The sequence below is a fragment of the Schistocerca serialis genome, chromosome 1, assembly GCF_023864345.2.
Source record: "Schistocerca serialis cubense isolate TAMUIC-IGC-003099 chromosome 1, iqSchSeri2.2, whole genome shotgun sequence".
Lineage (NCBI taxonomy): Eukaryota > Metazoa > Arthropoda > Insecta > Orthoptera > Acrididae > Schistocerca > Schistocerca serialis.
The window spans coordinates 365168992-365195649 of record NC_064638.1 but is presented as its reverse complement, the minus strand read 5'-3'; the positions used below and the strand labels follow the sequence as shown (position 1 = coordinate 365195649).

General features: G+C 40.6%; 1 protein-coding gene across 1 annotated transcript in view; it reads right to left on the bottom strand.

Annotated features, from left to right (window-relative positions):
• The window catches only part of LOC126470416 (protein scarlet-like), a 323404-nt gene that overhangs the window by 29633 nt on the left and 267113 nt on the right, over window positions 1-26658 (bottom strand). Inside the window, exons 4-7 of the mRNA XM_050098273.1 lie at window positions 18062-18110; window positions 15958-16007; window positions 15729-15862; window positions 7467-7619 (exon numbers count right to left, since the gene is read on the bottom strand). Coding sequence (XP_049954230.1) covers window positions 7467-7619; window positions 15729-15862; window positions 15958-16007; window positions 18062-18110 — 386 coding nt within the window. The remainder of the gene's footprint in view (window positions 1-7466; window positions 7620-15728; window positions 15863-15957; window positions 16008-18061; window positions 18111-26658) is intronic.

The following is a 26658-nucleotide window of genomic DNA, read 5'->3' as shown; positions in this document are numbered from 1 at the left end:
GCCTGAGATGAATACTGTAACATCAGTTTATCCCACTCAACACAGTAAAAATCATGGAGCATTAACAAAGCACATCTGTTTGAGATGCCTAACAAAGCAGTTGTTAACATTTGCTATCTGCCAATGACACCACACCAACAACAACAGTGACTTGCATGTTGTAGAGCCAACATCATCTGGGACACTGAGTGACATTCTGTAGTGATAAGCAATGAGTCTCACTTCTGTACTTGGCTACCAGATAAATGCCAAAGTGTTTGTAGATGACCTGGTGAAAGGTCACAGGAAGCATCTCCTGGAATTGAGAAGTGGAAAGCTATTGAATATTACAAGAGGACTAATTAGACAATTGCAGAAGAGAGGCTCAATGCTTGCCAATATGTGGCAAGAATGGTAAGCCCTGTTTCCCTACCATTCATGAACAAGATAGCAAATGGCAAATTCCAGCAGAACAATCAGGACAATGTAAGCTCCCACACTGCAAACACCTTGAGGAATGTATGGACTCTTCACTGGCCAACTAGTTATCTATAAAATTTTCTCAGGCTTCAAGCCGCATCCAGTTGTTTAAAATCCACGAACTTTCTGTTGAGTTCTCAGCCATTGTCGAGTGGTGACTGTCTATTGATTTCTGCTGTCATCCTTATGTAGCCACACTGTCTTCAGTGATGTCACTGGTGCTTGCTCCAGAAACGTATATGGTAATGTTTTCATGGCGCACTTGCCATGCCAGCTTCAGCTTTTTGATGGCCGGGTTCCAAGCTGTGCTTACCTGTCTCGGCATATGCAATACGGTGCTCGTTTTCTAAAGCATGTTCTGCCACCGCTGATTTCTCAGGATACTGTAGGCCAAAACATTTCTCATGTTCCACACAGCACTGTTCAATAGTATGTATAGTCTGTCTGATATAGAACTGTCCACACCCACATGGTATTTTATATACTCCTGATGTTCTGAGCCCAACATTGTCCTTCACAGGCCTTGTTAGCTGTCGAATTTTATTTGGTGCCCTAGAAACCATACTGATTTTATACTTCTTTAGAAGCTGGCTAATCTTTCCTGTTATTGAACCACAGAACGGCAAGAACGCAAGCTTCTTCGTACCCTGCTCGGTGGCCATCATTGGCAAGATGGCTTGTGAAATCTGGTGGTTGTTGAAGACTTTCCGTAGGTGGGTCAGTTCTTTTGGAGTGTCCTTAGAACAGAACTTTTCTGCAAAGGGTGGTGATAGCTGGTAGCATGCAGGGTGGGTTTCCAATCAACAATGTGGCAGTCATCTTCATGTTGAAGCTCTTTTGTCTGTGTTTGATTTAACAATAACATGTTTTAAGTGGGGTCTGCCTTTAGCAAAACACAATTTTGTTTTTTTTGTACCAGACATGTTTCACTGCAGTTGCAGCATCACCAGTGGTTTTATTATTATTATGGCTGTTAAACATAAGGAATGTTCTTTACTGTTTAAATATATATAAATATTCATTTCTAAATCGTAATTACAGGTCTTTGAAGAGCACATAAAATTGTGTATTTATACCTTCTTATCATATGGTGTGGTTTTCCTACTGTATTACGTTTTTACAGTGACTTTTTCTTTACAGTTTGTCACCTGCAACTATATACAACTTAATGTAGGCAAAACATTTACGCAAAAAGTATGATTTCTAATCTGATATGGCTGTGCCTCAAATTAATAATTCATGTGAAAGGTGTGTGTGTGTATGTGTGTGTGTGTGTGTGTGTGTGTGTGTGTGTGTGTGTGTGTATTTATTTACATTATGTTTTACTTATGGTTTCTTTTTTCGTCATCTTTTTCATTGTCATGTTCTACGTATTGAGTTGTCACTGTCATTGTGACTGTCACAGTTTACCAGCTGTAATAACAAGATGGCAGACAGTGGAACAGTAGAAGCTGTGAAAACAAGATGGCAGACAGTGGAACAGTTGAAGATGTCATTGATTGGCGGTTGTTTTGAATTTCTGAGAGAAGAGAGAAAGAGAGAGAGAGAGAGAGTGAGAATGCAGGTCTGATGAGGGAGTTAGTTGCAGAAAAAATAAGACATGTAATAAAGAAAAACAAGAACAACATATTGACAGAAACAAAAACTGAAGAAGAAAAAACAGGCAGAAAAATAAAACACAAACTTAAAAACAATGAGGCACTCATTATGAGATCAGACATGGGCAACACAATGATAATAATAAAACAGGATGAATACAAAGATAAAACCTTAAAATTTCTGGAAGACAACAACATAATAATGGTAACCAGCGACCCAACACAAAGATACCAGAAAAACACACAAACACTTCTAAAAAATATCTCACACATATTCACAAAACAGAAGGTGAAATGGCTGAAAAAAAAGAACCCCCAAGTACCCACACTGAACAGCCCAATAAAGCTCCACAAGGAGGGCATTCTGATATGCACGGTTGTCAATTTCAGAAGTGCAGCCACATATCACCTTAGCCAGATAAATCCACACATACTTACAGAAACATTACACATACACAAACAACAGAAGCATACACAACACTGAAGAGCTGATACAAAAAAAATCAAAGACATCATTGTGCCCACAACAGCCACACTCACATCATTTGACATCACATCCATGTACACCAATATCCCCACCACAGAAACCATCAGCATCATCAAACAACAATTAGAAGAACAGGCAGAAATTCCCAAACCCCACATAAAAGCAATAGCTAGCATTCTAAAAGTAATCGCAGAGCAAAACTATTTCTCATTTGACAATCAGTTCCACTCACAAGAAGATGGACTTCCAATGAGGTCACCAATCAGTGGACTTCTAGCCAACATTTTTGTTAATCACATTGAAAACAAAATATCTGAAACAATATTAGGACCAAAACAATACCGGATAATATATTGGTATCATTATGTAGATGACGTCATATGCCTTCTAGATGAAACACCACGTCGCATCCAACGACTCCATAGTGATATGAACAAAGTCCAGCCAAAAATAAAATTCACTTTAGAAACAGAAAGAAACAAAATGTTAAATTTCCTTGACCTCACAATACACAGACACAACAACCAACAACAATTCTCCATATTCCAAAAAGTAACCACCACCAGCACAGCCATTCACAAACATTCCAATCATCCAACTACAGACAAACTAGCTGGTTTCCAATATATGCTACACAGACTGAACAAAACTCTACTCACTGAAAGCAACAATAACAATGAATTACACACAATCAGACAAATAGCTGTAAAGAATGGATATGACACAAACACTATAGATAAACTGGACCAAAAAATTAAAACAAAATTAAAAAAGAAACCCAACACACAAGAGCCTTCTGACCAACTTACAAACACACAGAACACACATAAATAAGAACCACCCACAACAACAAACAAATGGTTCATTCTCATCTACAACAACAAAGCAGCCCACATTATATGCAACATACTCAAAAAACAATGGCTAAAAAAAGCCTACAGGACAGACAACTCAACACAGATGAAACTAAATACAACCAACGCAAACACAGACGAACACAACACATTTGGTATTTACTAAATAATGTGTCAGGACTGCAAATCAGTTTGTATAGGACAGACAAGCAGAAACTTTAATACCAGATACACAGAACACAGAAGGGCATTAAAAAGTAACGGCAGTCATTCCACATTTGCTGAACTCCTTATGGACAATAAACATAGCCTAACAGACATCAACACTGATTTGAACATTCTTAAATGCAGGAAGAAAATTATCAAATACAAAAAGATATAGTTGAAGGAAAGCAAGTAATAATAATAATAATAATAATAATAATAATAATAATAATAATGAGCGTATGGCATTGGTGGCCGGGAGACCCCTCGCGGGGCAGTTCGGCCGCCGCTCCACAAGTTCTTGTGAGTGAATGAGGATGAAATGATGATGAAAGACACACAACACCCAGTCATGTCGAGGCAGAGAATATCCCTGACCCCGCCGGGAATCGAACCCGGGATCCTGTGTGCGAGAAGCGAGAACACTACCGCAAGACCACGAGCCACGGAGAGCTACAACCTCTGCAATGGCATCTGTTATGCTACTGTGTCTACATCAACCCAGTCCCAATCCAATGGAAGTCGAACAGATGTGCAGAACTATAGACCTATATCTCTAACGTCGATCAGTTGTAGAATTTTGGAACACGTATTATCTTTGAGTATAATGACTTTTCTGGAAACTAGAAATCTACTCTGTAGGAATCAGCATGGGTTTCGAAAAAGACGGTCGCGTGAAACCCAGCTCGCACTATTCGTCCACGAGACTCAGAGGGCCATAGACACGGGTTCACAGGTAGATGCCGTGTTTCTTAACTTCCGCAAGGCGTTCGATACAGTTCCCCACAGTCGTTTAATGAACAAAGTAAGAGCATATGGACTATCAGACCAATTGTGTGATTGGATTGAAGAGTTCCTAGATAACAGAACACAGCATGTCATTCTCAATGGAGAGAAGTCTTCCGAAGTAAGAGTGATTTCAGGTGTGCCGCAGGGGAGTGTCATAGGACCGTTGCTATTCACAATATACATAAATGACCTTGTGGATAACATCGGAAGTTCACTGAGGCTTTTGCAGATGATGCTGTGGTGTATCGAGAGATTGTAACAATGGAAAATTGTACTAAAATGCAGGAGGATCTGCAGCGAATTGACGCATGGTGCAGGGAATGGCAATTGAATCTCAATGTAGACAAGTGTAATGTGCTGCAAATACATAGAAAGATAGATCCATTATCATTTAGCTACAAAATAGCAGGTCAACAACTGGAAGCAGTTAATTCCATAAATTATCTGGAAGTACGCATCTCTAACGTCGATCAGTTGTAGAATTTCGGAACACGTATTATGTTCGAGTATAATGACTTTTCTGGAGACTAGTTGATCGTCAGTAAAGCAGATGCCAGACTGAGATTCATTGGAAGAATCCTAAGGAAATGCAATCCGAAAACAAAGGAAGTAGGTTACAGTACACTTGTTCGCCCACTGCTTGAATACTGCTCGGCAGTGTGGGATCCATACCAGATAGGATTGATAGAAGAGATAGAGAAGATCCAACAGAGAGCAGCATGCTTCATTACAGGATCATTTAGTAATCGCGGAGATGATAGATAAACTCCAGTGGAAGACTCTGTATTTTTCAAGAACATACCGTCACCGAAGAGTCAAGCAGTATATTGCTCCCTCCTACGTATATCTCGCGAACAGACCATGAGGATAAAATCAGAGAGATTAGAGCCCACACAGAAGCATACCGACAATCCTTCTTTCCATGAACAATAAGAGACTGGAATAGAAGGGAGAACTGATAGAGGTACTCAGGGTACCCTCCGCCACACACCGTCAGGTGGCTTGCGGAGTATGGATGTAGATGTAGATGTAGAGCATCCCATCAGCTGAAGGTGGGTAGCTATTAGTTCATGGCCATTTGTATTCAACTGGTATGATGTATCCTCCCTCACAGCTGGGCGAAGCTGTCATCACAAAATATTCTCCTGGCTGCAATATTGTTGATATAGTGGCTCACAGCGGCAAACCATGGAATCATCATCTCTTTCCACAGCAGCATAATAGAAGGCTAGAGAGCTTAATAAATTAGCCTTCTTAACACACAGATTCCCCAGGCGTTTGATGCTATGTCAGGTTTCCTCCCCGTAAAGGAGAGCACGGTTTCACTGCAATATATACTAATAAAATTTTATCGGCCTTCCAGCCACATCCAGTAGTTTAAAATCCATGAGCTTTCGACCAAGTTCTCCTCAGCAATCATCTAGTGGTGACTGTCAAGTGATTACTGCTGCTATCCTTATATAGCCGCACTGTTTTCAGTGATGTCATTCGTGCTCACTGTAGCAGAATGTATATGGTAATTTTTTTCATTGCACTACATCAGCTACAACTTTCTGATGAATGGATTCCATGTTGCGCTCAGCTTCAGGCCACAGTCTTTATTGAGGGTGTTGTCAGAAATTTTTAACTCTATCAGATAACACTATTCCAAAAACTTGTAGTCCAAGCAACAGTGCTATAAAAGAAGCGATTGAATTAAAATTTCTGACAACTCCCTCAACAAAGATGGCAGCCTGCAGCTAAGCACAACTTGGAACCTGACCTTCAGAAAGATTAAGCGAGCACGGTAAGTGCGCAATGAAAACATTACCACATATGGCACTGGAGCAAGCACCAATGGCATCACTGAAGACAGCACAGCTATATAAGGATGGCAGCAGCAATCATTCAACGTTTACCACTTGACAGTGGCCAAGGAGAACTTAGCTGTAAACTCATGGATTTTAAACAACTATATGTGGCTGGAAGCCCAAGAAAATTTGCTCAGTATATATCACCACAAAACTATGTGTTCGTCTACTTGTCACCTTTCCACCCACACAGCATGTCTGGGAATTGATGTGAAGACATATACTTGTACCATCCTCCAGCCAGCAATCTTCATGAACTGACAGAGCATGTTTTAGGCATGGTGAGAAATTCCTTAAGATGATATCAGAAAGCTGTTTGCTGCCATATCACAATGACTGCAGCACAGCATAATGCTCATGGGGATCACTGATGAATAATTTACATTAGTTCCTCATGGGATGAAAAATTATTTACTTACATGAGGACCATCTCCACATTTGATAAACATGGAACTGATGCTTGATGGTATTACACTTTCTGTTCCTGTCAGTGTATAATAGCTGTTGCCTGCTGTGGACCAACAATGTATACTAGTTTTTTTCATTTATATAACTGTCTCCCATCTGAGTGAAATAATTTTTATCATGAGAAATGATTTCTTATTGTTATAATAGGAACAAAAACTAGAAGAATATCAGTTCAAAGAAATTTGGGATACACAACTACCTGTGTGGCACAAGGCTGGTGCTTCCTGTTATTTGAATTTTACTTTTAACAAATTATAGATAAAATGGTAACTGCCCTGTAAGCTCTTATGTTTTTCTGGTTCTTGAGAGAAATTAACATAAGAATTATCACTGTTTTGTTTCAAAAAAATTTGCAGTATTTTAAGGCTTGCTTCTGAAATTCTTCAGTGGTCTTATATCACCAGAGCCGAAATGCTGATCCTAATAATAAACAATGCAAGAAACAACCTGCATAACTTTATTCATATATCATTCTGAGGGAAATTGAATGTACACCTTATAGTTATAATAACAGTTACATCTAGAAGGCTAAACTCTGCAAGTGAAGTCTTAAGGTGAAACAGAACATCAGATGCTTAGAACATCAATATTTTCTGTAGCTATCATATTACAGTTAACTCAAGAAGATAACACAAATGCTGTACGTCCTAATCATTTTTATTGGAAACTTAATTAGTGACCATTTATCAAACAGTTGCTTTTATATAAAACTGCAACTTTTAGAAATTGCCTATTACTATATTTTAATTGCACATACCTGAACAGCTAAAGATAATCTCTTTCTCTCCCCTCCTGACAGTGCTGATAGTTTTGTGTTCTTGCACTTGACAAGACCAAGTTCAGAGATCAATGAAGATATCCGTCGCTGTCTTTGCAGAAATCTCACTTGGGCATCCATTTTCATGCAAGCCTGTCATGAACACAAAAAAGAAAATATTTTTTATTTGATGTAAGTGTTTTTATACAAGTCACACTTACCATTTCGAAAACAAAAAGAGGAAGTTAAAACAAAAGTATAGTCAATTTATGTCTGAAACATATTCGGACTGAATAAATTGCGGGGAATTCTTCACCAAATGTAATCAGTCATTACAACATTGTTTTATATAATTTCACAAACAGTTCTGATCTCCCATGCTTGGAAGATGACTTTCAGTGTAGAGGTTCTATATTTTGTGTTTAAGCAGCAACAATGACAGTATTATTTTGGCAACAGATGTAATATGAACTTTCTTCATCTTTACTGTTTCCCAGTGCTAATTTTATGTACACACTATTAATAATTAAAAAACTGCAGTAACAGGTGGGAAGTGCTTCAAATTCTAAATTTAAAATACGATATTTTGGAAGTATCTAGTAATGGATTACATTAAATTTTGTGATGACTCCCCTGACATAACTCTTTCTATAGCTAGTAACTAACAGAACTGCAATAACAGTAAAAGCTAAAGAATCATTCTACAGATTTAAAAAAACAATTATACAAACTAATTAAAACGAAAAATACAGAGTTTGGAATAGTCATTTATTTTAAATAAAACAGTGCACCTATTCCAGATTAACAACATTTTTCATTCCTCATTTGTCGAGGAGTTTGTTGCTATTCGTGTGGTCAAATTGTGATTATTACAAACAGTGTAAATGTGTTGGCCATACTGTTTACTGTGACCAACAGGGTATGGCAACATGTTAATAAACATATTGAAAGTAATACAAGTGAGCAAATGGTAGTTGATAATAAGTTTAATGCTGTCACTTGACTTAATGAATCAGTACAGTGCAGTGCATAATTTTAAGAAACATACAGCTTACAAGGAAATCACATAAAATTTTGGAACACAATGAGATGAAAGTAAAATAATATATTTTTGGTTGCAACTCATGAGGCGAGAATAGCTGAAATTCATGGTACGATAATAGAATGTAGTACAATATATGGGAATGACATGATCAACTAATCGATACATGACAAGTGCAGTTTTTCTTAAACTTCTTATGTTCTTTGATATTTCTGTTCTTCTTAGCTTGCTAATATGTTTGCATCATGATTTTTGGCTGTCTATAATAAAAGTGAATATTACCACACCAATAATTGTGTTTCATATGTAGATGATAGCATTCCTAAATAATTGGTGATCCTGAAGCAGAAATTGTATTCTTGTGGATAGGTTATCTGCTGCAATTCACATAGATAGATCCTGGTTTTGGTCAATGTGTTTGCACACCAATGATGGCACCATCCAGAAATTTAAACATGAGATTGAGATTCTGCAACACTCAACTCCCATATTTCAATCACTGGATTCTGCACCACTTGCCAAATTGGCTTTGAACATAATGCTAAAATCTGTGCCAATTATATCATCAGCAGGTACAGTGATGCAACCACAGGTCAGTGCTTTATCCAGCCACACTGCAGAGTCAAGTGACATTGAACCCAATCTAAACATGCTACCAGTTCCGGTCCCTCCACCTGCTCTGGTACCACATACAAGAACAACAAACTTTCAGCTCTTGTGGCTCTCCCACACCACGTTTACCATTCTGGCTCTGCCATTTGTACCCAGCCAACCAGCTGTATGGTTCGCAATAGTTGAAACATTTTCACCCAGCAACAAATCTGTGATGACATTGAACAGTTCACTTAAGTGATCAGTAATCTTTGTCAATGAGTAACTTCATTGGCGATGGATAATATCTTACACTCCTTCTCCAACACCCTTACAATGCCCTCAAAATGCTGCTGATCTTACATTGCATAAAACCAATAGATCAGATGCTTATGCAGATCCTTTACCTTGAGATGTGTGGTGACAAGACACAATCTAAATTCTGGAAACATTTGTATGTATGATTGATGCCAGTATAATTTTGGACAATATGCCATCACACATCTGACAATAATTGCTACTACAAGTCTGACTAACCTTAATTGCTCACAAAGGACAATCATTATCTAAGTTGCTTGAAGTTGCTGACAGAGCACACATTATGCTCAACTCATGTGCTGCAAGGCACTGGGAGAATTATCATTTCTACCAAAGACAGCCAATAGTTGGTGGACCAGTCCTGTGAGTGAATGCTTTACCATGATGCCATCTCCACCTGACGACCATCAGGCTTACCTGGGGACCTACAAACTCTCTGTCAAGAAGTTGACTAAGCAATTAAGAGACATTGCAACTATGAACTGTGGCTGCAGGTAGTGCCCATACACACCATGCCCTTATGCCCCAGTCATGCATTTATGAGCTACCTTGGTAGACATTTGGTGCTTTCATAGACAATTTGGTTGTAAGGCTATGAAGTGCATAAAATCATTTTATCATTTTTGCACCCAAACACCAAACATGATCTGATTTAGGTGTAACAGATCATGACATCCATCTTCACTGCCTACCGAAAGGACCTGTTGATGTTCTGCAATATGTGTGCCATGTAGCACTACTCATTGTGCTGCCAACTGCAGTATGATAGCAACGCTGTCACTGTAGCATGACTACACTCTACCACATCACCAAGGCTAATCATCACTGACTGGTCTTCAGGCTTATTGTTTTTGATTGATATGGGATCGGGTGTCTGCATCTGCCAGCCACATACTCTCCTGATGCCAAGAAAGTCAATATTGTCCCTTTAATGGTAGCCAACAATTCCATCATACACAAGTATGGTTACAAGACTTTGCTGTTTGCCAGCAGACTGTTGTCTGGAAGTGGACATTTATGTCAACTGACATAGCTCAAACAATTTTGGGTTAGGTTTCCTCAAGCAAGCTACTGTCACTGTGGATATACAGAATGCTTGCCTAACACATTCTGTTGATGGTCACACTGTTCCCAATGTAAAAGGTTGTTCACATGCTCACAGCTTAGACAACTTAAATACTTCTTATTGAATGATGAAATGGGACAGTGGGAGTCCTACCACTGCAAAGTGGCATCCAAAATCCATAACATTGAAGATGATTATGCAACAATCAATCATGAAATTACCAAATCACATGCAGAAAACAGTTTGTTAGAATTAGAAGATACTCTGAAGGCCACAAAATGCAAGCAGCTTGCAAAACATTGTAGATGCTTAGAACATCTTCACAGTGACCCTGCCTCTAATACAGCGGTGTCTTCGGAAACATAGCAACATAGCAAACCATGAAGCCACAGGGCATGCCCACATACACAATGGTGCACCATATTTGTACCAACTGTGGTCCAGCTGTTTCCTTATGCACCTACCAGATTGCGTTGGAACAACTACATGAGATCAAAGTTTTTTCATGAGATGCTTCAGGATGGAGTCACATACCATTTGGAAAGTTCTTGAGCCTCACCAGTCCATCTATTGCACAAGAAAGATGGTTCATGGCATCTGTGTAGTGATTATTATGCAGCGAATGCCTGAACAATCCTCGATAGATACCTGATACCAAACATCCAGGATTTCACTTGTGCTCTGGTGCATGTGACTATTTTTCATGCTGAAGAAATCATTCCCACAGGATAATCATGCCAACATACCATCATTTGACCATCGTACAGACTCCCATATGGATGGTATAGTAACAAGCATCCCTGGCATAAAAAGATAAGCGAAAGATCTGAAAGCAAATAAGTCAACCAGTCTGAATGGAGTCCCAGTTTGATTTTACAAAGAGTACCTTATGGCATTGGCCCCTTATTTAGCCTCTCACCCAGCACAATGTCTTAAGTGACTGGAAAAAAAGTGCATGTGATTCCAGTGTATAAGAAGGTAAATCATCACTCATGCAAAACTCAGCTTGCCCTTTTCTCTCATGATATACTGTGAACTATGGATGAAGGGCAACAGGTAGATTCCATATTTCTAGCTTTCCAGAAAGCATTTGACATAGTGCTCCATTGCAGGTTGTTAACAAAGGTACAAGCATATGGAGTAAGTTCACAGATAAGTGAGTGGCTCAAAGACTTCTTAAGTAATAGAACTGAGTACATTGTTCTCAGCTGCAAGTGCTCATCAGAGACAAGGGTATTGTCATAAGTGCCCCAGGGATGTGTGATAGAACTGCTGCTATTCTCTATATAATAAATAATTTGGTGATGGGATGGGCAGCAATCTGCAGTTGTTTGCTGATGATACTGTGATGTACAGTAAGGTGTGAAAGTTGAATGACTGTAGGAAGATACATGATGTCTTAGACGATATTCTGGTTGATATGATGAATGAGGAAGTATTGAATAAGATTGGGGAGAAGAGAAGTTTGTGGCACAACTTGACCAGAAGAAGGGATCGGTTGGTAGGACATGTTCTGAGGCATCAAGGGATCACCAATTTAGTATTGGAGGGCAGTGTGGAGGGTAAAAATCGTAGAGGGAGACCAAGAGATGAATACACTAAGCAGATTCAGAAGGATGTAGGTTGCAGTAGGTACTGGGAGATGAAAAAGCTTGCACAGGATAGAGTAGCATGGAGAGCTGCATCAAACCAGTCTCAGGACTGAAGACCACAACAACAACAACAACAATGATGAATGGCAACTAACTCCAAATGTGAAAAAATGTAAGTTAATGTGGATGAGTGGCGTTCAGATACAGTATTACTAGTGTCTCACTTGACACAGTCAAGTTGTTCAAATGTCTTGGCATAATGTTGGAAAGCAATATGAAATGGAATGAGCATGTGAAAACTGTGGTAGTGAAGGTGAATGGCTGACTTCTGTTTACTAGGAGAATTTTAGAAAAGCGTGAGTCACACATTAAGGAGACCATATGTAGGGCATTTTTCCCTCACTCTGTTTGCAAGTGGAATAGGAAAGGAAATGACTAGTAGTGGAACAGGATGCCCTCTGCCGTGTACCATTCGGAGGCTTGTGGAGTACCTATGTAGATGTAGATGTAAATGTAGAGGTTTTTAGTGTGTCTCATTGGCAAAAAGTGTATAATTAGATTCAAATGGCAATCAAAGACATACTTAAAACTGCAGTGATAACACTATTTAGACTGTTTGAGTTTTTGGCTATCCCTTTTGGGCTGAAAAATGGAGTGCAGACATGGCTAGTTATTTCGCCAATATTCTAAGGGGCCTTCCATTTTGCTTTACTTACTTCAATGGCATATTAGTATTTTATAAATATGTCCAGTTACTTAGCCATCTTTTAAGGTCAGTGAAGCAGAGGTGAATTGACCATGAGATTACGCTCAGTGAGAACAAGGTTGTTGTCAGTGAACTTGTGGTAATCTTCCTTGGCTATAAAATGTCTGCACATGGCACCACATCCTTACATGGGAAGTTAGATACTTTGTGGCTCCTTCTCTGACCACAGAATTATCGATAACTGAGGTGTTTCCTCAGCGTGGTTAATATTTACCAACACCACCTCACATGAATCCATGCAACATGAAAGTCCCTCAAAAATGCACTGGCAGGCCACAGGGTAACAGGCAAGTGTCTCCTCCAGTTGTTGATGCTAGCCGATATGTAGCACTACACCAAAAGGTGGATGGATATTGGAAGTTTCTTTTCCAAAAAACTGCAACCTGGCTAAACATGTTGGAGCACTTTAGTGATCTAAGAGATAATCTGATATTTCTGTCTCCTTGTTGAGGCCCAACCTGTTACCTTTTACACTGAACGCAAATCCATTGTGTCAGCATTTCAAAAGATCAGCAATAAGTACTATCCATGCCAATTCAGACACATCAGATATTCAGATATGTCTACCAAATTACAATGGACGTACATCACATTCATGATACTGATAACAATGTAGCCAACTACTTTTCTAGTATCAGCAGCCTAACGCCTGTTTAGAACTACAACGACCTCACCACTGCTCAATCTTCAACTGTTACTGAACAATTCCTCCACTGGCCCGTGCCTTCAACTGTTGGATGTACCCAGTGGCACGGCAAGTGTAAGGTGTGATGTATGTAGAAACAAACAGAGACTTTGCTTCACACCTGTTTCGACAGACAGACAGCGTCCACAGCCTAGCACTTGCCATAGGCAAACGGATGGGTGATCGATTCATGTGGCCTTCAATCAGGAAACTTGCATCTGCCTGGGCTCCCATCTGCTTACAGTGCCAAAGCATCGTGATCAGAGGCATGTGCATGCAGATCTGGGACACAGTCCCATGTCAACAATGAGGTCTGGACATGTCCACATTGACTTAGTTAGTCCTCTTTCCCCCCATCTGAATGCTTCAGATACATATTCATGGCAGTGGACACATGCTTACAGTGGGCAGAAGTTGTTCCAACCAAGGATATGTCTAATGAGACAACCACTGGGACATTCATCAAAACTCGGCTGCAATGTTTTGGTTGTTCTCTCCACACCACTACCATCCAGCGGTGACAGTATGAGTCCAACCTTTTCAATGATCTGTCAAAATTGGGCAGTTTTTGTAACTACTGTACCACAAGCTGTCACTCAGCAAGCAACAACATGGTTGGGAGAGGGTACCACACTTTGAAGGTCACCTGCAGTATCATCTGAGCAGCCATCTTCGGTTGTTTGCAGATGATGCTGTCGTTTATTGACTAATAGTCATCAGAAGATCAAAACAAACTGCAAAACGATTTAGAAGAAATATCGAAGGTGCGAAAAGTGGCAGTTGACCTTAAATAATGAAAAGCGTGAGGTCATCCACATGAGTGCTAAAAAGAACTTCGGTTAAACGATAAATCAGTCTAATCTAAAAGCCGTAAATTCAACTAAATACCTAGGAATTACAATTATGAACAATTTAAATTGGAAGGAACACATAGAAAATGTTGTGGGGAAGGCTAATGAAAGATTGCATTTCATTGGCAGGATACTTAGAAAATGTAACAGACCTTCTAAGGAGACTGCCTACACTATGCTTGTCCATCCCTCTTTTAGAATACTGTTGTGTGGTGTGGGATCCTTACCAGATAGGACTGACTGAGTACATTGAAAAAGTTCAAAGAAAGGCAGCATGTTTTGTATTATCGCAAAATATGGGAGAGTGTGTCACTGAAATGATACAGGATTTGGGATGGATATCATTAAAAGAAAGGCGTTTATCGTTGCAACGGAACCTTCTCACGAAATTCCAATCACCAATTTTCTCCTCTGAATGCGAAAATATTTTGGTGACACCGACTTACATAGGGAGGAACGATCACAAAGATAAAATAAGGGAAATCGGAGCTCGTACGGAAAGACATAGGTGTTCATTCTTCCCGCGCGCTATACGAGATTGGAATAATAGAGAATTGTGAAGGTGGTTTGATGAACCCTCTACCGGGCACTTAAATGTGATTTGCAGAGTATCCATGTAGATGTAGATGTACGTGGCCATCAAACCACCCATCCACACACATGCTGGATGTGCAGTCAAGTTCAAATTCCCATTTATCCCCAGTACTCCACACTGGGTGGGGGGGGGGGGGGGGGGGCTTTATGCAAATGACATAGTCAACTAATCAACATGTGGCAAGTGCAGTATTTCTACGGTCTTTGATTTTTCTGTTCTTGTTAGCTTGGTAATGCTTTCACATAATGAATTTTTGCTGTTGTACAGTAAAAGTGAATAATTCGTATGTGTGTTTTATATGCAGACAGTAGTGTTACTACAACAGACTTAATAGTATGCCTGGTAACTCAGGTGCTTCTTTTTAGTGAATTAGACAAGACTGCTACTCAAGAGGCAAGGTAAGAGAGATACACAAGAAATGATGAGATATTTATAATTAGGTGCAATTTACAGATGTTTCCATGATCCGGAATCCATCTCATACATGCTCGTGTCCTACCACCCTGCCTAGTTGCCCATTGCTCTCTTGTTCCATACATCATGACAGGTGATCATGTATCTCTTTTGAAAGCTCTTCAAAGCCTTTGCTCTAAACTCTGTTCCTCTTGATAAAGAACCACTTGATTGTAACAGTCTGGAACACACTTTCATTTCTCTGTCGCAGTATGAATTTAATTAACTTTTAATTCAATAGCTAGAAACCTGACTTATCTTTATCAGAAAAGTTACTGAGGATTTTTATTTTATATACTTTACCATGAACTCCATGTGCTCTGACACTGTAAGAGAATCAATAGTGAGATCTTGCTGAGGAACAAATCCAGATATACTGCTCATTATTGCTTGGTCTACAGGTCTGCCATTTACTAGAATGTCTCCCTTAGTCTCACCTGTTTTGTGATAAAAACAAACAAGCTTAGATTATTAACACTGCAAACACACATGGGATTACCCGAGAGAATGAGTACTGTAGTTGATTTCCTACCTTTAATCCTCTGACTGATTGTTGCTAGAAGTGTTGTTTTTCCAGCACCACTAGAAGAAAGGAAACAGTGAGAAACTGAAACACTTCCGATTCAAGTGCTGTTACTTTGAGATTTAACAAATACTAGTTTGGAGTAATCTGAAAGTGATATTGTCCAAATAGTAACATAACACAGATGTAATGCACATAATTAAATTGAATTAGGTATAGTACAAAAAAAACTGAATCTATATGCAGCTTCAGTACTACCTTCAATGTTTCCACAAGTTTCAAAGTTACACACTCAACAGAATATTTAACCCATTCCTTACAATGTTGTTCACAATGTGATGAAGTGCTTATATTTAATGTGATGAGCATTTTCAGTGTTTCTCTTAATGCAACTGAGAAGTATTTAATTCAGAATAGGTTCCAAACTATAACTTGCAATACTTATAAAATTATTTTCTCCATTTTGAAATTCTTCCCCACTAATTGTGATCTTGCAAAAATATCTTCTTGGTTGCCTAACACAGTGCACTGAATCATTTCACCAATAACATCAGGTTGCATCTGTTCTCATGGTGTTTTATGTATGTTTTTGTATATACCAACACTAAATTTTTGGAGATACTACATCAACAGAGTGCAGACATGTAGTGGTCCCTAGAGAATTAACCTAATTTTAATGATTTCACTTTCATCCTGTAACTTGCTATGGTATATTACTACAATGTGCATCTCTTGCACAGTCAGATTATTTCTAATTTGCTTTCATTTTTTTGGATATTTTATAATTAGGTCCTTTCTTTGCACAATAATGAAGAATAAGAACAGAGATGACCAACACAACTGTTGATTTCAAACAATGGATTATCTAGGATAGAATGTAAGAATATTATGAGAAGGTAAGTTGCTACTCATCATATAGCGGAGATGCCGAGTCGCAGATAGGCACAACAAAAAGACTCTTACAATTAAAGCTTTCGGCCAAGGGCCTCCATCAACAATAGACACACACACACACACACACACACACACACACACACACACACACACACACACACACAGAGGCACAGACACACATACACACAGAGGCACAGGCACACACACACACACACACACACACACACACACACACACACCACAGTGGTTTCAGTTGCCTGAGACTGCAGTCATGTTGAGTCATATATAGGCACAACAAAAAGACTCTTACAATTAAAGCTTTCGGCCAAGGGCTTTCATCAACAATAGACACACATGCATGCACACACACACACACACACACACACACACACACACACACACACTCACACACACACACCACAGTGGTTTCAGTTGCCTGAGACTGCAGTCATGTGAGTTGTGTGTGTGTGTGTGTGTGTGTGTGTGTGTGTGTGTGTGTGTGCATGCATGTGTGTCTATTGTTGATGAAGGCCCTTGGCCGAAAGCTTTAATTGTAAGAGTCTTTTTGTTGTGCCTATATATGACTCAACATCTCTGCTATATGGTGAGTAACAACTTGTCTTCTCATAATATTGTTACAATTGTTGATTTGTAACATAGCACACGATTGTGCAAGAAGCAGATTACCGGTAACTTAATTCTGTGTTGTGTTGCTGTACTTGCAATGCCTCCTTCTGCAGCTCAATGAGGAATGCATGAGGAAGTGACAAAGGACATATCATCAGTTCTATTTCAGCAATGTTCTGCAATCTTCCGCATCTGCCATGACTGTAGGACAGTGCTGAAACTGTCTCCTTAAGAAGGAAACAGTATAATTTCCCATGAACAGCCCAACAACAAAAAATCTATATTGCATAATGACTGCTAAAGCGATCAGCAATTTTAAATCTGTAGTTTAGTAAAATCACTGTCAATCATTTCTATAAATGTATGAAAACTATGTAATAAGTACAAATCTATTAGGACCTGACGGACTGCCTCCACATCAACAGTCAACACACCAGGAGGCCCATGCCTTAGCAACCTTTATTTTGTAACAATTTAGACTTATCACAAATACTATGGATCTGGATAGACGAAACAAAAATAAAATAGGGTGTGAACATGCTCTGCTTGCTGGCAATGCAAAGGTGCAGTTATAGCTATTCATTATACATACCTGGCGCCCATTATTGCCAACAAAGTCCCAGATTTAGCAATGCCACTGACTGCAAACAGACAAAGATACTACTGTTAGTCTATGGAACATGCAGAGAAGGCTCCATATAATCATAAAATCATTCACTTCACGTCAGAAGATGGTTCAAGCACAATGAAATATTGAATTATGGATGGGAAGGCGGTAGAGAGAAAACAGCATTACTATGTGTTGCTGCTTAAAGCAATGAATAAAACTGTACTACCACTGTACACAGTTCAATTAAATACAGAAAGGGGAAAATGTGTACAATCATAGGCATCCTCTCTCTCTAGTATTATTCTTGTGGTCCAGACAAGCAAAGTGCTTCAGTAGTAATGTGGTCCCCATATGGTCAGTATTATTTTACAATAATATTATGCAATATTACTGAAGTTCTCTCTAGACTGTTCAAATAAAATGTGCATTATTTAGTCTGGTGCAAAATGATGGATGGTGAGGATGCTGATGCCGTGGTAACTGCACTCCTTTGTTGCAAACAGAAGGAGAAAAAGAAGGTGGAAGAAAGATTTGTATAAAGAGCATAAACAATTCACTTCTCAAAACATGTTGAAAGAATTGAGGTTGAACAGGACAAATGATTATCAGAATTTTTGCACATTGATGGTCCAGTATCTGATTCATTACTGGAAATGGTTCCCCTTAGGTTTGTTTTTAGATAATTATTTTAAATAATATCTTCCCTTGTAGCTGTAGAACTGCTCTCTACATTTAATGAGCAACAGCTTAGAACAATAATTCTTAATTTTCCAGGTTTTTGTATTCATTTGTCCTAACGTCCCAAGAATTTGTATATTTCAATAAACTCTAAGGTGAATCATCTTTCTTTTTGTTTTGAACTATTTGTAGCAAATAAACAGAAGAGTGCACACAGTAAAGCACATGGAGCAGCTGGCAAGAATATCATCAATACTACTCTCAGAGAGCACAATATTTCTCAGGTAGGTCAATATACACTCCTGGAAATGGAAAAAAGAACACATTGACACCGTTGTGTCAGACCCACCATACTTGCTCCGGACACTGCGAGAGGGCTGTACAAGCAATGATCACACGCACGGCACAGCGGACACACCAGGAACCGCGGTGTTGGCCGTCGAATGGCGCTAGCTGCGCAGCATTTGTGCACCGCCGCCGTCAGTGTCAGCCAGTTTACCGTGGCATACGGAGCTCCATCGCAGTCTTTAACACTGGTAGCATGCCTCGACAGCGCCCGTGGACGTGAACCGTATGTGCAGTTGACGGACTTTGAGCGAGGGCGTATAGTGGGCATGCGGGAGGCCGGGTGGACGTACCGCCGAATTGCTCAACACGTGGGGCGTGAGGTCTCCACAGTACATCGATGTTGTCGCCAGTGGTCGGCGGAAGGTGCACGTGCCCATCGACCTGGGACCGGACCGCAGCGACGCACGGATGCACGCCAAGAACGTAGGATCCTACGCAGTGCCGTAGGGGACCGCACCGCCACTTCCCAGCAAATTAGGGACACTGTTGCTCCTGGGGTATCGGCGAGGACCATTTGCAACCGTCTCCATGAAGCTGGGCTACGGTCCCGCACACCGTTAGGCTGTCTTCCGCTCACGCCCCAACATCGTGCAGCCCGCCTCCAGTGGTGTCGCGACAGGCGTGAATGGAGGGACGAATGGAGACGTGTCGTCTTCAGCTATGAGAGTCGCTTCTGCCTTGGTGCCAATGATGGTCGTATGCGTGTTTGGCGCCGTGCAGGTGAGCGCCACAATCAGGACTGCATACGACCGAGGCACACAGGGCCAACACCCGGCATCATGGTGTGGGGAGCGATCTCCTACACTGGCCGTACACCACTGGTGATCGTCGAGGGGACACTGAATAGTGCACGGTACATCCAAACTGTCATCGAACCCATCGTTCTACCATTCCTAGACCGGCAAGGGAACTTGCTGTTCCAACAGGACAATGCACGTCCGCATGTATACCGTGCCACCCAACGTGCTCTAGAAGGTGTAAGTCAACTACCCTGGCCAGCAAGATCTCCAGATCTGTCCCCCATTGAGCATGTTTGGGACTGGATGAAGCGTCGTCTCACGCGGTCTGCACGTCCAGCACAAACGCTGGTCCAACTGAGGTGCCAGGTGGAAATGGCATGGCAAGCCGTTCCACAGGACTACTTCCAGCATCTCTACGATCGTCTCCATGGGAGAATAGCAGCCTGCATTGCTGCGAAAGGTGGATATACACTGTACTAGTGCCGACATTGTGCATGCTCTGTTGCCTGTGTCTATGTGCCTGTGGTTCTGTCAGTGTGATCATGTGATGTATCTGACCCCAGGAATGTGTCAATAAAGTTTCCCCTTCCTGGGACAATGAATTCACGGTGTTCTTATTTCAATTTCCAGGAGTGTACTTCTAAAGTATTTGATCTTCTCAATATTACTGCACAGCTTGTCAATTAACCCATGCATATTTAATACTACTGTGCATCCTGAAATACTGAGCAATAATATTGGCTGTCTAAGGGCCACTCAAAGCACTGGACACACATTCAGAAGGAGAGTAGTCCAGATCTACATATGTCTGTCCAGATTTAGGTTTCCTGTAGTCTACTTAACTCATTTGTATTGTTGTTGACAGCTGAAAAGAATGCACACAGCTCATGTGCAGTAGCAAGTCAGTGGGTGCACTTCGATGTGTCGTATAGTCAAGTCAGTATAAGGAAATCCCTGACCGTTGCAGTGGGCTGGGTGCGGCAGCTTTATGCACCTACTTCAACCTATCATGTAATGTGATTGTGTAAACATCTCTATGGTAATGCCTCAGTGTTGTCGCAGCTATGCATATGACTACTGTTTTTGCCTGCAGCTGTTAGTGCTACACAACTGAAAGCTGGCAAAAGTACTGCTAAGTGTCAGGTAACTATTACCCAACTATAGACAGAACAGAATGTGTCATTCTAAAAACATCAAAATGAAACTTAACATGAAGAGAATCAACCAAGACAAATCATCTTACATCTTCATTGTTCTAATAATTCCAAAGTAATATACACTACCTGATCAAAAGTATCCCAACTCTTCTATGTAATGTGTATCAACCACTAGGTGTCATGAGAGGTGGACTGACCAGTATAAGGGGAGTCAGGGAATAATTTGTTCTCAGCAGACAAGCAGAAACAGCAGAAAGAGTCAGATACAAGAGATCAGCAAGTTCAAAGGTGGACTAGTCACTGGATATCACCTGAGTAACAGATCCATCAGGGACATTTCAATACTTCTAAAGCTAGCCAGGTTAACTGTTGGTGATGTAACTGTGAATGGTAAATGCAAAGGAAGATCCACACCTAAATTAACACTAGGCAAATGTCTTGTATTGATGGACAGGGATCATTGAGCATTGTGGAGGGTGGTTGTAAAAAATCATATGAAATCAGTAGAAGGGGTTATTCAGAAGTTTTAAACTGCTACCAGCAGTCCATCTAGTGCAATGACTAAGTGTAGGAAGTTAAAAAGAATAAAGTACTTTGTGTGATGCTTGAGCAACTCCTCATCAGACACATATTACAGCCACACAACATTTCATTTTTTGCAGTATCATTGCTAAGCAATTTTTGAATTGATGTAAAGAGTGACACCACTGGACAGTGGATGACTGGAAATGAGTGATTTGGTGTGATGAATCATACTATATGCTGTGGCAATCTGACGGGAGGGTTTGAGTTTGGTGAATGTCTGGAGAACATTACCTGCCATCACGTTTAGTGCCAACAGTGAAGTGTGGAGTAGACGATTTAATGGTATGGGGGGTGCTTTTCATGATTCAGATGTGGTCCCCATATTGTGCTTAAGAAAACACTTAATTCAGAACGATATGAACATATTTTACAGTACAGTGTACCATGCAGAGTAGAGGAACAGCTGGGAATGACAATTGGTTTGTATCAGCTTGACAAAGCATTCTGTCATAAAGCTGCGCCAGTAAGGAAATCGGTGGCAAGCCAATGATGGTCAACACTGTGTGCAACACTAAGGATTCACCCCTTCAATTTTGTAAATGACTGAACCAATTGACTATGATTTGGAAGAAGATGCCAAAAGAAAATCCGTATTACGTAACAATTATTTATTATGTCCTGCTAATATATCTGAAATACAAATTATAGGAGATTAAGGGTTTAATTTTTTTGTATATTAATTGGATTTGGCTTTTTACCCATACCTGTAATGTTCCACAATGTTACGTATTTATAGGATCATGACAAATATTATAACTCTCAATTGATTTTTAGCAGAAAGTAATAAAAAGTTATGTTCTATATGTAAAAGTCAAAACGTTCCTTGCTGTATTTATTGCACTTCTTATTTTTTGTTACCATCGTGATCTAGATTTCAATATTTAACGTGAGTGAAAACCAAGATTGAAAAATCTCATGCTATTACAAAATCCGAACAGTTACACAATATCAACTCCTCCTAGTCTTTCTTTTTGCGAAGTACTTAATAATCTCGTGAGTATTAGTTTTCCCTTCCATAAAAAGGCCAAATTGGACGATCTTTCCTGACTCAATGTTGAGTGCAAGCAATTTTTTATTAAATATAATGTTGAAAAGGATCCTTCTGCGCTTGCTACGATTGGCATCATTATTAAAATTCATAATAAAAAAGTGAGATTTGGACATATGATTGTCAAATTATTTAAAAATATAAATTCCAGAATTTTTGTTATGTCATTGTTTAAATTTTTAGAAAGGGACAGACGCGACATAATTTCTTTGCACAAATATTCAGCATCTATGTCTGACACGGAAAGTCTTTCCCATAAATGATTACAAGTAGTCGTAAACTGGCTTTAATCTTGAACATTGCTAAATTTAAACAAAAAACTAAGTACGATGTTGTGACTAAATAACAAATAAACTCTTTAGAACCTGCCTAAAAATGTAAAAATAGATATTAGCCTTGAAAGATGTTTTAGAGTCAATTTAAGGTGCCTGCCTCCATGTTGATAATCAAAAGTTTATTGCGTTTTTCGGAGCCTTTTGGGTCTGTAAGTTTCAAGCTCAGTTTCTGTTACTAATTTTAAGGTAATTTCTTTTGCATTACTTACAGCTATTTCAAATCTTAAGACAGTTCGACAGCCGATCAAAAAGTTTCATAAATCTAGTATAGCATCCAAGGCGACCTGCATATTCACATTTTTTGACCGAAGAATTTTACTAACAAAGTTTACTTACGTCAATTATATCGTGCCATACATAAATTGGGCTAATAAAAGAAAGCACACATGCTTTGTCTGCTTGACATTGCGCGTCATCATTTGCGTTTTGATCAAAAGATGAAGCGTTAGTTATTTCGTGTAGAGTATCATAAATGTGTGGTAAATTATTATGCAACGGTCTTATGGCATCTATTCTACTTGTTCATCTTGTCCCAGACAATGGTCTTAAAGTTAAAGAAGTAATGCATTTTTTTTTGATAAATCCACAAATAATTGTACGACTCTTGCACTATACTGAAAACATGAAGTGTACCTAGTAATTTATATTAGCTGCATCGTTAACAATTATATTTAAACAATGGGCAGCACACGGCACGTAACAAGCCCATGGATTTAGCTTCAACAGTCGCTTTTGCAACCCATTGTTTTACAGCGCGTGTTTGAATCATTGTCATAGACCTGTCCCGTCCCCTTAAATTATTTATATTCAGATTACGTTTTGGTAGCCTTTCTGTAATAAAAGAAATCAAAGCGGCGCCAGTAGCATAAAAAATTGGACAAGAAGCTAAGAAGTGCCCTCTTATTTCCAGCTGTCGTAGTGTTTCTTGAAACTAACGAATCTAATGATAATACTGATTGTTCCATACATGAATAATCGGGAGTACAGTCAACTAAAACTAAAAAATGTTCGGCATAAGTTTAAAACGTGACTTTGGTTTTGGGTTGCAAGTACAGAAATTATTTCATTTTGAATTTTGTCTCCGACATAAGTCGGCATACTCGTGACACTTCTGCATCATTCATCACGTCTTGTGTCTTCGGTCAAACTTGGATCGAATTTTCGTAACATTTCAATGCAATTCAGAAAACTGCCATTGTACCAGTTAAATTATTTTCTGTCTGTTCTTTCCCCAAAACGCCAAGTTAACTCACCTACATAACGCTTTCGGTAATATTGTAACAGCGCTCCTTTTCAGGATCTAGAAGTTTTTGAAGGGCGCTGTCGACAGTTTTTTTTTTTTGTTTTGTTTCTTAAAGACTTACTGTACTCAATCTATTAAATTTCCTGGCAGATTAAAACTGGGTGGAGGACCAAGACTCGAACTCGTGACCTATGCCTTTTGGGGTCAATTGTTCTACCGACTAAACTATTTCTTTCTCCTAGAAAGGAAAGGGAGGCGTGGGTGTAAAGAGGGCAGGGGTCGCAACCCGAGGCCTGGTCACCACATCCCTTTCTCACCCTCCAGGAATCGAGGAAAGCGTAGGGACCATCGTTTATTTGCTTGTTTTTCTTTTCGTTCTTTTGTTTTTATTGTTATTTATTTATTTTTGTCATTAATACCGCCGAAAAACCGGTGTCACGCGAGGAGGACGAAACATGACGTCAGACTAATTGTGACTATCAACGTAAAGTTTTTCCGAGAACAACATTCCGATTACAAGTGATTATATCGGTTCTAAGTGTGGAGGAGGCAGAGATCAGCCATTCATGACAGGAACACCACAGCTCGAGGGTGGGTTAAGGAAGACACTACAGAGGACATTGGAGAAAAATTGTCTGTATTTTGGATTGCGGACAATTGCACAATGGAGTTAATTAAGGAACTGCCAAAAGTCAAGGATACTTTTCTCGCCATCAGCAAACAAGTAGTGCACTGCGTGTCCACAAATCCACTTCACAAGAGTTCGTCTTCCCTTGCGGAAAGCATCTCGCGCCCGGAAAGAGGAGCAGTTGCGTAGGTATCTGATGAGGACTCGTATGGGTAATTAGGGGCAACATCTGTCGCACCAAGAACCAGACACCTCTCGCCGATCTGCAATCCGGGCGGTGCTCGTCTGCGTCCATAACGTCACAGTCGACACACAACAGTGTTTGCGAGGTGATACCTGCGAAGGCGTGACCGACACACTTGCTTCCCATTGACAGTAAGATACCATACAGACTGGACGTCAGTGTCAAGATAAGGAGCGCACACCGATCACCAAACGGCACGCCAGCCGACGTGGAGAAGCTTCGCCTCAACCACATTCGGTGACCTGTGCTGCTGAAGGAAACCATAGGTAGCCTTTGTGGACGTCAATTGCGCCGGCAGTGTCACAGCACTGACTTAGCTCAGTTCAAGGAAAAACTGGCGGAAATAAAAGAAGGGCGGCGTGACTTCTGAAAGTTGGGTAGGTGTTGAGAGAGAGTGTGGTGCAAGGGCCTCCAGCAATAGGCACGTAGGACTACGGCACCACAACGTCATGTGAGAGCCAATGAAAAGGGCTACCACTCTGTCAGGCACATGATACAGACCCAAACCGCCCGTGCACCGCGGCAGGCTAAGTGTTTCGTACCTTATCTTGAGCAGCAAGCCGTGGAAAACAAATGAACCCAATGCCGCTAGCATGCGGCGGGCCATTGATGGCGAAATAGGAAGTGTCTGTGCCGTGTGGGGGATACGTGACGCCAAATATACATTTACGTATCGTGTGCGTTGCGGAAGATCGAGTGCTCGTAAACGGTGATCAGAGCCCAGCTCGTAGTTGTGAAAGTAGACGTCGGCAGTTGAGGGCAATTGTCCGCCGCAGATCACTTGGAAGATCGAGTCCTAAGCATCGGAGAGTATCAGCTACACGCAAAGGAGCAGTACTGTCCACAGGAAGTCACACACCTGTAGCCGCCGGCCGGAGTGGTCGAGCGGTTCTAGGCGCTACAGTCTGGAACCATGCGACCGCTACGGTCGCAGGTTCCAATCCTGCCTCGGGCATGGATGTGTGTGATGTCCTTAGGTTAGTTAGGTTTAATTAGTTCTAAGTTCTAGGGGACTAATGACCTCAGCTGTTAAGTCCCATAGTGCTCAGAGCCATTTGAGCCAACACCTGTAGCCTTGGCGCTCGATTTGTGGACGCTAAGGTAGCTACCAGAAGCTTCGCCGTAGGTGGTAACCCATGCCAGTGACTCCCTGACCTCAGCACCGCTAAGAAGAACGATGGCGAGATCATCTGCATTTGTAGTGCCGCTGAATACATGGTCACCGAAATATCCCAGAGAGGTGTTGATGGAGACCGCATAACAACGGTTCCATGGCGAATGCATACAACAGCGCAGAGAGCGGGCAGCCTTGACGCACCGATCGGCAGATCGAGATGGGAGCAGTAAGATGGCCGTTGTAGAGTACACGAGACGTAGCTCCAAGAAGGAGACCCGTTACGACGCCGACGGTAGTATCAGGGTAGCCCATATTGTGGAGCACCATTTCCAAGAAGTCATGAGCGACTCAATCAAACGCCTGGCTGAAGTCAGGAGCTGCCAAAAGTCCAGGAATACGACGTGCGTGAGCAAGAGCGATTATGTCCCTATATCGGCAGAAGGCAGTGCGGTTGTT